Source organism: Tasmannia lanceolata, unplaced genomic scaffold (assembly GCF_043159265.1).
Source record: "Tasmannia lanceolata isolate RefF3 unplaced genomic scaffold, GAP_Taslan_0.1 ptg000004l, whole genome shotgun sequence".
Taxonomy (NCBI): Eukaryota; Viridiplantae; Streptophyta; class Magnoliopsida; order Canellales; family Winteraceae; genus Tasmannia; species Tasmannia lanceolata.
This window is the reverse complement of record NW_027518681.1, coordinates 6,133,820-6,149,973: the sequence shown is the minus strand read 5'-3', so window position 1 is coordinate 6,149,973 and position 16,154 is coordinate 6,133,820. Positions and strand designations below refer to the sequence as shown.

Sequence of the window (16,154 nt, the reverse complement as noted above, 5' to 3'; positions counted from 1 at the left end):
TGTAGGAAATGTTCTATATATGAGAAAACGGTTCCTACACATATGTGTAGAGAGTTCTCTACACACTAGATAGGGTGTCCACAAAAAATCAGATCCATAGGATCATCCCAACCCTACGATTTGTGGAGGTAAAATGGACGTGTATAAACCTTCACAAATTAGTCCATTTTTTGCCTCCACAGTTCGAATGGTTAGGATGATCCTACGGATCTGATTTTTTGTGGACACCCTATCTATGTGAGGGCCTTTAAAATGGATGGCTTGGATCACCCAAATAATGTGGGCCCCCACTGTATTTTAAGCTAGTAACTTATCTACACATATGTGTAGGAACCGTTTTCTCTATATATAGAGAGAGAAAACGGTTCCTACACATATGTGTAGATAAGTTATCTACACACCTGCTTAAAATACAGTGGGGGGCCACATTATTTGGGTGATCCAAGCCATCCATTTTAAAGGCCCTCACATAGATAGGGTGTCCACAAAAAATCAGATCCATAGGATCACCCCAACCCTACGATTTGTTGAGGTAAAATGGATGTCTTTAAACCTTTACAAATTAGTCCATTTTTTGCCTCCACAGTTCGAATGGTTAGGATGATCTTATGGATCTGATTTTTTGTGGACACCCTATCTATGTGAGGGCCTTAAAAATGAATGGGTTGGATCACCCAAATAATGTGGCTCCCACTGTATTTTAAGCTAGTGTGTAGAGAACTTATCTACACATGAGTAGGAACAGTTTTCTTATATATATATATATATATATATATATATACCGTAATTAAAAACCTAACAACTTAGAAGTAATAATAGATTTTGGTGAAGTAATATTAGATTTTGATGATGTTATTGTTATTTGATTGTTCTCTAATTAAATTGTTTGAATTCTTTAACAAAATATTTAATTTTTATTTTTATAAATTTATAATAAAATATAAAAATACATTATCTTCAACGTACCCATATCCTCTTTTTTTAACATCACGTATCCACGTAACCGTATCGTGTCGTACCCGGACCCTGTACCCGTATTCGTGCTTCATTGGATCTAGTCCATCTTGTTTACATTTTTTTCAGAAATTGTTTCGACAGGAAAAGAAAACATTCTATAAACCATAAGTTGCAATAGTTTAATTTAATCAAGGTTATTGCTCAATTCTGTTTTGAGCATTCCCATGTTTTCATTTTTTTAATATGCAGAACTAATTTGTTATAGATACAATAAATCTAAGAGACCCCAATGGATATGATTCATATTTCATATAGTTATATCAATTTATACTGGAAAGACTAAAGGTATCCGAAATTACAAAAGCATAAGCAAATAACAATGAAACATAAAGTCTGTTAAAGTATAAAAGATTGAATAACGCCTTCTCCAACAGCTTAAGCTTTTGGAGTCATTGGTAGTTTCACGTGGTATCAAAGGCATTGGCTTGGGTTCAAAACTCCTTGATATTAAAAAAACATCCACATGTAAAGGTCAACCCAAAAAGAGGTGCCACATGTGCCACGTGTAGGCCAATCCTAAAAAGACGGGCCACCGCCCACACGTGAGGGGGAGTGTTAAAGTATAAAAGATTAAATAATGCCTTCTCCAAATCTTAAGCTTTTGGAGTCATTGGTAGCTTCACAAAGTCTTTTTTTTTTTTTTGAATGGTAATGAAACATAAAGTCATTGAGAGATAAAATCATCTGCACTTCTGGTTAATGTGTCGCACCCATCACACAAGATTGAGGATTAGGCATGCAGAATGTAAAGACAGGAAGCTTCTAAAAAACAAGAGCAAAAAAAGAAATATGCCCTTACGCAATGCTCCAAGGAGTAGCATCACGAGTACGCAATCATATTTATAGCTCTTTTAGACCAGCATGACAGCAATATTTATGTACAGCAACCTGAAAATGCCATTTCTATAAAGTCAGATATATTAAGAATAAGTTGAAACAGAATGGAAATGGTGTAATGCAATCAAGTTACACATGGTTCCTGTGCCTACCACAAAATAAGAAAGACTATTCCATGTTAGTAGAGATGGCCTATAGTTGAGTATCTCACCTTAGGTTGATAGAACCAGTACACAATTGCCTCCATTCCTAGTTTTTTTTTAAACAAGGTAAGGATAAAACAGAGCAAATTTATCTTACACTACATGAGAAGCATTCCCTTGAAAATGTGATACTACTTTGTGAAAAGATATATAAAACTAAAGCTACGGGAGATTTATCTATAGATTAACAGTACAAAATTACACAAATTTAGAACTGTTCTAATATTCTATCATTTGGATCATTTCTGCCTTGCATGTCGTCTTATAGTGCCCTGTTTGGTTGCAACGACTACAATGCACAGTATGCTTCTCACGATTCAGGTCCTCTATGCAAAGTCGCTTCTTTTCAGGGCGTCCTGGTGGACGGCGAAATCTGGGAGGTCGTACAATTTTAATGTCTTCATCTCCCAGACCCTCATTTCCCTTACTCCATTCACTTTTCTCTGGAATGGGACTTATTGCTTGAGAATATGTTTCTCGATACTTAGCGACAGTAAAGTAGTTCTCCGTGAATTCATAGATATCCTTCCTACATGAGAGGAGTGCCGCCACAGCATGTGAGCATGGTATACCATAAACTTGCCAGTCACGACATGAACAGGAATGGGTGCCAATATTAACAATATTTGAGCGGTCGGTGGATATAACCTCAAACTCTACTTCATCAGAACGGAGCACTTTGTAACCCCCTGCATGGGAAATTGCTTCCAACATGCGCTTCTCAGCAGAAGGAGCAAGTATCGATGTCCACGTCAAACCTTTCTCTTGCCGCTCGTTAAACTCTGCCATCAGTTTAAAATGAATTTTTTCAATTACCTGGATTATGGGGAGTTCACGGGCTTCAAGAATCCATCTATTGAACTCCTCAATATTTGAAGAAAGGTGGCCAAATCGTGGTCCTTCAAAATATGCTACAGCCCAACGGCAAGGTGGAATCTGCTGAATCCACTTGGCTGCATCAGCAGAAACTTCTTCAATTTCTGCCATTCTTTCTTTAAATCCAATGGTAGTGATGGAAAAAGCTGCCTTCCAAAGAAGTTGTACAAGCCTTGAGTTCTTGAACTCTTTGCCAATGTTTTCACTTAAATGGCGCATGCAAAATCCATGGTAAGCACTTGGAAATTTCCTTTTTACAGCATCGACTAAGCCTTTCTGTCCATCGGATAAGATTGTAAACTGAGGTATCTTCTCCGTGTTCATCTCTAACACCTTATGTAACTCTGACAAAAACCACATCCAGCTTTCATCGGTTTCAACATCAACAACACCGAAAGCCAACGGAAATAACCCACCATCGGCATCAAAAGATGTGGCCGAAAGTAAGGTACCAAGGTACTTGCTTTTCAGCTGCATCCCACCCAGTCCAATAATAGGTAGACACCCATTCAAAAATCCATAGATTGATGCATGAAAAGAAACAAAAAGACGTTGAAATCGATGGTCTGCCCCAGTAGTGGACAGCTGGACAATACTTCCAGGATTGGTTCTCTTTATTTGCTCCAAGTAAGCGGGAAGAAGGCAATATCCTTCCTCTGAAGATCCATAAATGGCAGCGAGGCCCCGTTCCTTTGCTCGCCAAGCTTGCTTGTAGGGTATTGTGATCCCATATTGTTTATGAATGTCTTGGAGGATATCCTTTGGCTTGTAATTCATGTTATCTCGCAGTCGCTCCTCTATAAAATTCACAATCCAGTCTACTGATGCCTGGTGATGACCAAGTTGGGCAGTTTTGCCGCAGGTATGAGTCCCTTCAATGCTCCTTATTGTGAAGGATGGAACATTGGGAAGTTTTACGGCACGTATACGCCATGGACAACCTTCCTTGGCACATTTGGCAAAGTAACGGATGAGATCACTTTTGATAATCCGAAGCTCAAAGTGCTGAGCAATAGCAGCCTCTTTAATCGTCTTTCTGAAAGTCTTGACGTCGGAAAACTCTTGACCAACAAAAAAATTAAAATCATCCATTTCTTAAGGGCAAATTTTAGGCAACTCCTTTAATGCTATAAAGATTCTTCCCTTCTGCACCCACTGACAATAATGCAATATAGAAGTGCAAATAAAGCCCCCAAAGAAATATAAAATTTTCTTCTAATCAGCAACCTGTGGCAACTGTGGAGAGGTATGTATAAACTGTCTTCGCATGTGATGATAATATGGGCAAAACACTGCAAGGAAACGCAGTTTGAATCAGCTGGGGAAGTAGAACAATAATGTTGACAAAAAGAAGCTCAATGTTATCTGGTGGATTAGCATAACATATTAACTTGGATGAAATGGGACTTTTCTTTTAACTCACAAAAAAATATCCAAAGAAAATTCAAATTCAATAACAGACGCGCCCTCAAAAGGCATTAATTGCTCTATGCTTGATTTAACAGACTGGTGCAAGGAACAAATATAAAAAACAATGTTAACCGCATAACAATGTGGATATGATAGAAACTATATCTAGGGGACTGATATCAATGCGACCATGTTTTGATAATGGGAAGAACTCACCTTGTTTTACATGTGTTAACCAGCTGTAAAAGGCTATTACGATTCCCAAAAAACTCTCAGCAACAGCTCAGAGAAGTGTAAAACAGAGTCATCCCATTAGCAAAACATGGCCGTGCCAATCTTTCAATGAAAAAAGACAAACATGGTCGTGCCTCTCTCTCTCTCTCTCTCTCTCTCTCTCTCTGTGTGTGTATATATATATATATATGTGTGTGTGTGTGTGTGTGTGTGTGTGAGGAAATGGTTTGTGTGCAGCTGCACAGATAGCTTATCTGTGCATGGCTGCCACAAACCATGGGGGGGCACATTTTCGGAGGGATCTAAAGCATTCATTTGGAAGGCCCTTCCATGGATAGGGTGTGTACCAAAAATCAGCGCTATAGGATCATCCTAACCCTGCCATTTGTGGAGGGAAAAAATGGGCAGAAACAGTGTCTGTCCATTTTCCCCTCCAACTTTGATTGGGTTAGGATGATCCTATAGGGCTGATTTTTGGTACACACCCTATCCATGGAAGGGCCTTCCAAATGAATGCTTTGGATCCCTCCAAAAATGTGACCCCCCATGGTTTGTGGCAGCCATGCACAGATAAGCTATCTGTGCAGCTGCACACAAACCATTTCCTATATATATATATATATATATATATATATATATATATATATATATATATATATATATATATATATGGGGGCGAGGTTTCTGAGGTATCGCGCAGCCTGAGCAAGCCACTATAAATACACCATCTCCATGTAGTTTGACCCCATACAACCCATTCATTCTATATGACCTCACATAGATAGGGTGTTCCTAAGAAACCATCTCCATACCATAATCCTAACCATTCAATCTATAGGAGCCTAATTTCTAGCCATCCATCTCAAAACCTCCACAAATCGTAATCCTAACCATAACCATAACCATAACCATAATCCTACCTATAACCTACAGAATGAAGGTGTTGGATGAGTCATAGACAACTATGGGAGATGGCGTATATAAAGGGTTGCTCAAGCTGCGCAATACCTCAAAGGGTGTCAATTTTGGCTCTGGCTCGGAAGCTCGGCTCGGTAAAAGCTCAGCTAGAGCTCGGGTCGAATCCTTAACGAGACAAGCCGAGCCGACTGGCCAGGCTCATTAAGCTTAACGTGCCAAGCCAGAGCTAGGCCAAGCTCGGCTCGGCTCGTTAAAGCTCGATAAGATTTAATATATTTAAATATACACACGCACACACATAAAGACGAGCCCAAACCATCAAAACATGGTTGTACAGATATCATTTTCCTTTTTATGCACAAGGGGGGTGAATTAGAAGCAAAGGAGTGCCCATTAAGTAACAAATGAGATAAGACAAACAGGGGTGCATGTAATAAAGCTGGGGGGGTGTTGAAATCAGCACATCCCCTTTTTGTTTAAGTAGGATGCGAATATGCGATTAGGGTTTTTAACGGGATCTCTCTTTTGGGGAGAAAATGACAGAGGAGCTAAGAGGGAGAGAGCTGAGAAACAGAAACAGAGAGAGATCGAGAGAGATGAGGAGGTGAGAGAGAGAATCAGAGGAGAGAGAGAGAGAGAGTCATAGCAGAGAGAGGGAGAAACAGAGAGAGATCGAGAGAGATGAGAGGGAGAGAGCCCATCTCCATCTTCTCCACCTGTCCTCGCCGGAATCCAGCATCGCCATCTTCAATCACCAATCAGATCTAGCCCCTCCTCCACTCCCTTTACAAAATCCAAACCCATTACCCCATCTCAAACCCTCTTCTCCACCGATCCTAAACCCTAGATCTAATCCATCATCTCCTTCTCCCGGAGCTCCGATGACCTCCATTTTATCCGACCACCACCTCCATTAGATCTATCTTCTCATACCCTTATTTACCAAAGAACTCGAGCCCGGTTCAAGCCCGAGCTAAGGTATTGAGCTTAACGAGCCGAGCCGGACAAAGCTCGGCTCGTTTACACCCCTACCTCAGAAACATTTTCCTGATATATATATATATATATATATATATATATATATATATATATATATATATATATATATGAGGAAACTGTTGGTGAGCTTAAGCTCACCAAACTTATGGTGAGCTAGCTTGCCCAATCACATGGGGGCCCACTTTGTTAGGATGATCCAAACCATTCATTTGAAAGTCCCTTACACAAGTCTGTCCATTTTTGTCCTCCACAAATGGAGGGGTTAGGATGATCCTATGGAGCTGATTTTTGGTACACACCCTATCTATGATAAGGCCTTGCAAATGAATGGTTTGGATCACTCCCCAAAATGTGGGACCCATGTGATTGGGCAAGCTAGCTCACCATAAGTTTGGTGAGCTTAAGCTCACCAACAGTTTCCTCTATATATATATATATATATATATAGCAGAAGAGAAAATAAGAGAATTATTTGACTTTCTCCCAAAATTCTATGAGAATTACACATCACTTTTTTTTTACTTTTTTTAACAAAGGCACCCATTCAACCCACATATTTTCAATCCTACGCCCTCCTTTATGCTTTTTAACAAAGGCACCCATTAAAGCCACATAATTTCTATCCTACTCATTTTTGGAATTATTTGAAAAAGCAAATCATGATTTGCTAGCCACCTTCTCCAAAGGCTACGTCTCGCCCATCCTTTGTAATTGTATGTGTTCAAAGATTTGTCTTATTAGACGTGGTGAAAAACTGCACGGAAATACTATTTCTTGAAAGGTGGCTAGCAATAATAAGTACCGAAAGAAGCTAGCAATAATAATCATTACTAGGGGTGGCAACGGGGCGGGTCGGGGCCGGATGTTGGGGTCCCCTTCCCCTTCCCCTCTGCGGGGAATTTTCCCCCTCCCCTTCCCCTTCCCCTCTGCGGGGATGGTGGGGAATCCCCCTCCCCTCCCCGCGGGGAATATCTATTCCCCTTCCCCTTCCCCTCCCCGCATCCTTCGGGGACAAAATCCCCGCCCCGCCCCCTCTTTGGAACCCAACCAAACCAGCAAACAGAGCTTCTTTCTTCTACGTCCATTACAGACAATATTGTGATGAATGCTATGATTCTATTCATGTGATCAACAAACAGATAGACAAAATAAGAAATGCATGGATGAGACAACAAACATAAATAACAACAGGACCTCATCTTTCAGCAATTTTCTGCATAAATTATGGAATGATAAATAGGAAATGAGCACCAGGATTACCTTCATTAACAGGCAGCCAATGTGCAAAAAGTAACTATTTCAGTAGTCACAATGAACTTTAAAAGTCCATAAGTGGGCGCTCACACACGCAAAATAATGTTCATTAGTTCATTCTGTATAGCATGTTAACCCCCAGATGAGCATGAGAAATGAGAATGGAGAAGAGAACAAAATCAACAAATGACTTATTTCTTTAACTGCAATTCAGTCTAGTGCTGACATGAAACAAATTTCTAGTAGCTAAATTTTTCTTGTTGAAAATTAAAACCTGCAATCCAACCCTAAAATTCTGTTGGCACTACGATTTTTTGATAATTGCATACACTCAGCGTCTCAGGCTCTCAGCTTGTCTTTATTATTTCAACATCTGTGAAAAGGTTATTATAGTTCCCAAAATGCTCTCAGAAGCTAATTAAAAGGAAAAGACAAGCTAAGTTTATGTTTGGGGGAATCTTGTAGCCGATCCACAGAGCTTCTAGTAGTTTTCCTTAAAAACAACACTTAAAAATTTACAAAAAATGGCATTGATTAGCAGGGCGTAGCGGGGCGGGGCGGGGACAACTCCATCCCCTTCCCCTTCCCCTCCCCGCACCGGGGAATTTTTATATTCCCCTTCCCCTTCCCCTTTCAAATCGGGGAATCCCCTCCCCAAACGGGGCGGGGCGGGGCGGATCCCCGCTTTTTCGGGTGAAATTGCCAGCCCTAATCATTACGTAGTATAGTTTTTGAGGGAAATTACAGACAATGGGTACCTGTATATGACAATTACGGAAGAAACTACAAAGAAGAGGTATCGAAATATGACAATTACGAAAAAACTACTTTTCCTTAGTATTTTTTTGAGGATATTATGAATGCCACACGCCAATAAAAATATTTACGAATTCCGGGCACCTTAAGAGAAACAACATATTATGGAAACTTCTATAGATTGGAGGGCTAGGATCAGCCCACACCCAAAGCAACCGAAATTAAAACCTTGCTCACAAGCAGCCCACACCCAAAGCTCCCTTAAGGGTCCTTCAGAAATCGATCATGGTTCTCTGCCATGCCTCTCACGAGGTCGGTCCCTGCTTGGCTCCTCACCAAACCATCAAGGTTCATGCCCATCGGGGATCAAAGAGTTGAGGCAATGATGTAGGACAGCCAAGTGAAAAAGTCTCTCTATACATTTAGACTCAAATCTAATTCATGTAGACTAAGGAAAAAAATTGTTTTATGGGACCAGACTTAGGTAAATGCAGGAATAGGGATTCAAGACTGTTATGACAGGGTTTAGATGGAAAGACAGATCTAGATAGACATTGAAATCTCGGTAAAGTTCGGTCTGTAAATCTGGATTACTGATTTAGGAAGGGAAACAAAAGGGTTCACATTACAGGTTAATATAATTGAAGACTATGACTGTTGCAGGTTATAAAAGGAGACTGGTACAGTCTAAAGTGACCTATAATAGGTGTTTGATGCGTAGAATTTCATGCGCCATATATGGTCAAATGGGTGAGGCATCCAACTACCTTAGCCAGGAATGCCCTCCAAGGTGCTATGGAATCATCCTCCAATATTTACAAACCCCGGCACTAGTTCACGCTAGCCTTTTCAATCACTGCTCTGGTCTGACCTGGAAACTTATAACCCTAACATCTATCCAACTAGTCTTTGATACTCCCACTTGGGCCTATAGCTTGACACTCCAACACGCCACGCCATGACCTTGTCACCTATCACGGCAAACCAATCATCGTCTCCATCCAGAATCCAAAAGCCTCAGCCCAAAACCTTTTAGGTTCCATAATGTGGATGGATGATACCTCGCTCTATGAGGTTGTTGAAAGAGCTTGGTCGAAAAAAGTTACAGCCTTACAGATAACCCTATGTACAGACTTGTCCAGAAACTCAAGGAAGTAAAACATCAAATTAAAGCTTGTAACAAGGCTACCTTTGGAAGAATCGATATCAAACTACTTTTGATAAAAAGGAAGCTGGAAAACATCCAAGAAAATCTAGCCAAAAATTCAACTTGCGGGAATCTTGCAGAAGAAGAGTCAGAAAAGAATACCTTCAGGTGGCTCAGTATGAAGAATCTTTACCCAGACAAAAATGACAGCAAGACTGGCTAAACATAGGGGACTCAAACACATCCTTCTTTTAATCAGCATTTTTTTTAAAGAGGTAAGTCTAAACTGAAAGGCGCCCTTCCAAAAATCAGATGGAAGGGCGTCCCCAAACTGTAAAAATAGATGCACTTTTGGTGATGAGTAACCTATGGTGGCGCCCTTTCATCTGATTTTTGGAAGGGCGCCCTTCAGTTTAGACTTCTCTTTTTTAAATGGCCTTTCATTCAGCAATTAATTCCAGAAGAAACACTAACATTTTGGGGTTGAATAGAGGATGGAAGCTTGACAACTGATCCCGAAGAAATCTGAACCATCATAACATCTTATTTTGAGAAAGCTCTAAATTTCCAGAAGGCTTGCAGTGCCCCAATCCCGGATCCAGTTAGAAAGCAAACGAAAGAAGAAGTCAGTCAGCTGTCATCACCTATGAGTCGAGAGAAATAGAAGCAACTGTTTTATAGGCAAACGAGCACAAAGCTCCAGGCCCAGATGGTTTTAATGATGAAGTTTATCAAAGGTTCTGGTGCCTAATTGGGGAAGATGTCACTGAAGCATTCAAAATTTCTTCTCCAAGGGGAAAATGCATGCAAAGGTTAACTCAACATTTATCAATCTTATTCCCAAATACAATGATGCAAGCACCCCGAACAATTTCAGACCGATAACCTTGCATAGGATAGAATGGAAGAAAATGATCCACGTAGAAGAACCCAACTAGAGCCAGGATTAGAGCTGGGTAGATTCCTTTCACCTTCTTCATGAAATTTTTCTAAAGGATTCCTTTAGCCGACCCCAACTAGTTTGGGACAAAGGCTTTGTATAGTTGAGCTGAGCCTTATGCAACTTCCTGTGTAATAAAATAACCAAAATCATGGCTACCGGGCTAAAAAGGGTAATTGGGAATCTAATCATTCCTGCTCAATCAACTTTCATTAAGGGGAGATTAGTCCGGGACAATATTCTTGATCAGCAGCCCCTCTTTTTCTTTTTCTGTCATTATTAATGGCACCCCTCACGGCTACTTCACCTCTTCAAACCAGTGTTTAAAAACACAAATGCGAAGCGGAACGCGGTCGAAGAAAATCCTAGTCGACTCGGCACAACACAGTTGAATACTTGGGTGGCGCAGCCGAGTACTCGGTTGATGCGGTCATAATTCGGGAGAGTCAAAGGAGTTTTTATTGACTTTGTAGGGAAAAACACAGAATGTGGATGCGGCGCAACGCGGAACACGGCCAAGGTAAAAGAGAGTCGACTCGGCTAAGTTCCGAGACGAGTCAATGAGTTTTTAAACACTGCTTCAAACGGCCTTAGGCAAGGAGACCCACTCTTCCCTCTACTCTTCTACATTGTAATGGAAATTCTCTCGATAACACTTGATGAAGCATTGCAAAAGGGGAATATCTCGACTCCGTTCACCAAAGGTAAGCTATCAATCACTCACCTATTATTTGTTCACTATCTTATGTTTTTTGCAATAGCAGACTTAATTACTACACATGGTATCCTTGATTGTATGAGGAAATTTAAAGACGGCACAGGACTAAAGGAAAACACCTAAAAATATTAAGTATTCTTCAAAGGCACCGGTCAAGCCCAAAGAGACAAGATCACCTCCCAAATAGGGATGAAGGAAGGAAAGCTCCCAATCAAATACCTATGGCTTCTTCTCTTCACTTCTATAATGACAACAAATGACTGTCTTCCACTTACTGGCAAGATCAGGAAAAGAATCTCTACGTGGAATAGCAAACAACCATCCAGCGCAGGGCGAGTAGAGCTGATGAAGGCAGTTTTAAATTCCTATCAACTCTACCGTAGAGCATCTTTCAACCTCCCCAAAGGAGTCCTCACAGATAAAGAAAAAATCTTCCAAAAATTTATATGGGCTGGAAACGACCAAAAGAAAAGGCTTCATCCAGTTTCTTGGAGAGACATTTGGAGACCAAAAGCGAAAGAAGGTTTGGGGATAAGAAGATTAGAAGATGTAAACAAAGCAGCCCAAGTGAAGCAATCTTGCCACTTTAGTTAATAAGAGGAAACTTGCTTGGTGTGAGGTGTATAGAAAGTACTTTAGAGGTCGAAATATCTACACCATAGAGATGCCATCAAATCCATCACTGGGATTCAGGAGTATCCTACAGGTAAGAGACCATGCTAAACGAAACATATGCTACATCATTGGAGACGGGAAGGGGAATGACATTGGACTCAACCGAGGCATCCCAATGGCCATCTACCATCTCAAATTTCAATAAGTGCCACATATAAATACCTAACCCATGCATTTTCAAATAAATAAATAAATAACTAGCCCAAGATTTCAATTTAGATCATTTTTTTTTAAATGGCACAATGATATGATTAAAAAAGGAGAGCAGACCGAGGAGGACCACAACCGGAAGTACAATATAAAAAACAACAAAACAACAATAAAAACAAAAAACCTCCCAAGGAGGGAGGAAGTCAAACCACTCCAAATCCAGACGACTAACCCCACCCCTAGCCAAATGATCCACCTCCCCATTAGCGGATCGATTTCAATTTATATCGTTTACAACAAGAGAGAATGGGACCCTGTCCTAAAATAAGCCTTCTCTCATGGACATCAAGAAAATTCTATCCAAAGCAAATACCCCAGGACAGGAAAATCAGGTCATATGGAAGCCAAATGCAGATGGAGAATTCTCTACAAAGAGTGCTTTGAGACCAAATCATAACTCGCTACTCAATTAAGCCATGGGCTAAGGCCATTTGGCTCGACGGGCACATTCCCAAGCATTCTTTTGTGGCTTGACAAGCAATCTTACGAAATCTCAACACCAGAGACGGGATGGAATACATGGGGGATAAAATTGATTATAACTGTCCATTATGCAAATCTAAAAGGGAGAAGATCGATCATATTCTATTCAACTGTGCTTACTCCCAATGGAAATGGCGCTCGGTTCTATGGAGATTCGGCCACAGTAGGAAACCCCACAACATCCCTGACATATGAGGAAGACTGGGTTCAACAAATGTACTCGGGGAAAGGCACACATCAGCAGCAATAAAGCTTGCCTTCTCAGCATCTATATACCATATATGGCTCGAAAGAAATGCGCGACTGTTTGAGAGAAGAGAAAGGCTAAACAAATCTTGGTTTGCAAGAAACCCTCAAGAATGTCAGATAAAGACTAACTTCCTAAAGTTGAAAGATGGAAATGGAGGAAACAACCAGCAAATTGCAATACGCTTAGGCTGCCCTCATGTTAAATCATTCCCCAAAACGAGAGTGCAGCTGGATCAAATCGCAGCAAGGTACTTTCAAAATAAATAAAGACGCCTCCATTAGGAAGGAGCAGGGGTTGGAGTGGTTATCAGGGACGCAAAAGGATTCACAAGAGCCCTACTCTCAATCAATGTAAATAAGGTGGAAATCTATAGTCTCGAACTTTCAGCAATTCTCGAAGGACTTAGGCTGGCAAAGAAACTAGAACTCAATAACATCTTGATTGAGGCGGAATCGCTTTTTGCTGTGAATGTAATTAAAGGCAGCAACCATGAAAGGAAAATCAAATGCTTGAAGAAATAAGAAAAATCCTATGTCATTTCAACTCCCGGCAAATTACTCATGTTTGGAGCGAGAGGCCAACTCAGCAGCCGACTATCTCTCCAAAAAGGATTGCCCTTGTAAATGGGTGGACGTTCTCCCTTTTATCACCCTTCCTTGCTTCCTAGCCAAACCCCAGCTTACCTACCAAAAAAAATTTTATGTGACATGTCGCTTGTGAATGAGGATATTAGAGTATGGGAAGCCGAATCCCAAAGGTTCCTCCCTGTTAAATCTTTCTTTTCCACTCGTGCGAAGAGAGGTGCTTCATATGCTCATTAGAGGATGGGGAAGTCAGCCATTCTCTTCAGGATACAACGTTTTTCTTGGGCCGCTATTTTGAAGAAGATCAACAGCCAAGGCACACTGCAAAGAAAAGATAAAACTTGCTAGCAAATGTGTGATGTTCAACCAGAATCTAGAGAGTTTTGAGACTTTGTATGCATTGCCCACTTATTAGGAAGATCTGGTGGACGGTTTGTGATGGTTTAGTGCAGCTTGGGTGTTCCCCAAACCATTGAGAGATATTTTTCAAAGCAGGTGGAGACCCAAACTAATGGTAAGAGCTGCTATTCTTGGGCAGGTAGTCTCAAATGTTTTCCTACGGGCCATTTGGTACTAAAGAAATGCGAGTGTTTGAAAGGGTTAGCAAGTCCCTAAAAAGGCTGTGTTGGGAAATCAAATATCTTTTCATGAGTTGGGCATTTGGGCCTTTCACAGATAAGAGTTTCGAGGTGTTTCTTATTTGAGCTTGGCAGAAAATGGAGGTTCGGGAGCACATGAATAAAGAGGGAAGATTCATGGATCCATCAAACAAAATTTTAAAGGATGCTCTTTGGTGAATCCCAGACCAGCAAAAATAGGTGGTGTTTTCTGTGATAGCAATGGAGGAACTTTGTGGGAATACTTAGGGCCCATCGGTAATATGGATTCCAAAGACGCAGAACCGTGAATAATATGGCAGATTTTCAGATCGAGGTTCGATGGACATTCACTGGTCAAAGGTAGACTCGTAGAATGTGGTCACTTGGAGGGCTGGAAATAGTAGGGAGGCCTTGCGGGGTAAATCATAAACGAGATAGCTACCATTGCAAGGGCCAATATAGTACTTTTGCTCATGTTGGTAAAGAGGCCAACGAAGAAGCTGACTTGCTGTGCAAAGATGATGATACGTGCATGGAGATGCACGCGGTCAAGTCCGAAGCAATCATTGTTTCTTTTTTTATTTGATGTGGTTTCCTCTTTTGAAGGGAGTCATTGCTCCATAAATATTGGAGGGTAGAGTAATTTTCTTTTAGGAGAATTGGGAGTCATCTGATTCCTTCACCCATTCCTGTCTAGGGCTGGAACGGATTGAACAATTTACAATTTATTAGACGATGAGGAGACAGATAAGTCACTGGATCTTAATCAGTATGGCCGTACAACTCGGGCAATTGGAACTGGACAGTGACACAGGGGTCGTCGAGATGGGTCTGAAAAAGGGTAGGGAGACTAATCGGCCAACCACCTGCAAAATTGATTCCAACTATCCTTAACGAACCCAACTTCCTAAAAAGAACGAATCGGATGACTCCCAATTCTGCTCAAAGAAACCAACTCTAAACTCCAAAATTGAATGAGAAATTACTCCCTCCAAAATAGGAAACCACAATCAAGTAAAAAAAGAAACAGTGACTTACTTCTTCGGACATGACAACCACGTGCATCACCATGGACATAACAGATGACATTTGTAGATCCTTTCTATTAACACGGAAATCTCTGCCATCAAAGTAGCCAACTTGCACAATCTCATATGAAATCCGATCACCATATAAGGAGATTATTTTCTAAGTTTCTAACAAGGTATAATATAACTACAAACAAACAACCCCCCCCCCCCCCCCCCCCCATTATACTTCCACAATCTCATATGAAATCCAATCACCATACGAGGAGATTATTTTCTGACAACGTATAACATGAATTAAATAAGAGCAAAACAAAGCAAAGGAACCCAACATATAGAAAAATAAAAACAAAAATAAAATAGTAAAATGACACATATAAATAACTTAGAATCCTTTATACCAACCGTCAAGGACATGACTGTTTTTTTTTTTTCAAACAAAAGGATCACCCACAAAACAAAAAACTAAAAATCAACAGAATCCATATAAACACAAAGAAAGGAAATAGAATCTCAGATTAACAAGACCCATCTATTACCCATCAAGTAAAATCAAAAAAAGAGAAATCTTTTCATTCACAGAGAATCAAATCAAATCAAACCCAACAAAACCCACAACAGGAAATGAGATTCCAAACGAAATAGAACAAATAAACACTTATTTTCTAGGGTTTAAGCTCCGATTAGACTAGAAAAACAGTCAAAATCACTATGTTATAAAGGAAATATACCGAATCAAAAAGAGATTTAGCTCTTTCTTCGCTCCTTGAAGCTCGTCATTAGACCACAAGAGATCGCCCAAACCCTAGATCTGACCTAAACCCACATCAGAAAAGCAATTTAAAAAGGAATTATTAGGGTTTCAGATACGAAAACGCCATGGGAGTCTACGGTTGCATGAAAACAGAGAACTTGTCGCCATGAGAGAGGAGAAGGGAGATAGAAGGAAAGGTAGAAAAGAAAGAAAGCCCTTTTGGGGATTTTTAACGAAAGATCGGGGTTTGGTTAGTTCACCG

The 16,154-nt window shown here is 40.5% G+C and overlaps 1 protein-coding gene across 1 annotated transcript; it reads right to left on the bottom strand.

The window, feature by feature from the left end:
• Positions 1-2,208: 2,208 nt before the first annotated feature.
• Positions 2,209-16,154, bottom strand: LOC143876142 (uncharacterized). Its single transcript, XM_077377817.1, has 2 exons — positions 15,870-16,154; positions 2,209-4,225 (listed from the first exon to the last, which is right to left on the bottom strand). The coding sequence occupies exon 2, from the start codon at positions 4,023-4,025 to the stop codon at positions 2,277-2,279; it is 1,749 nt and encodes a 582-aa protein (XP_077233932.1). The 5' UTR covers positions 4,026-4,225; positions 15,870-16,154; the 3' UTR covers positions 2,209-2,276.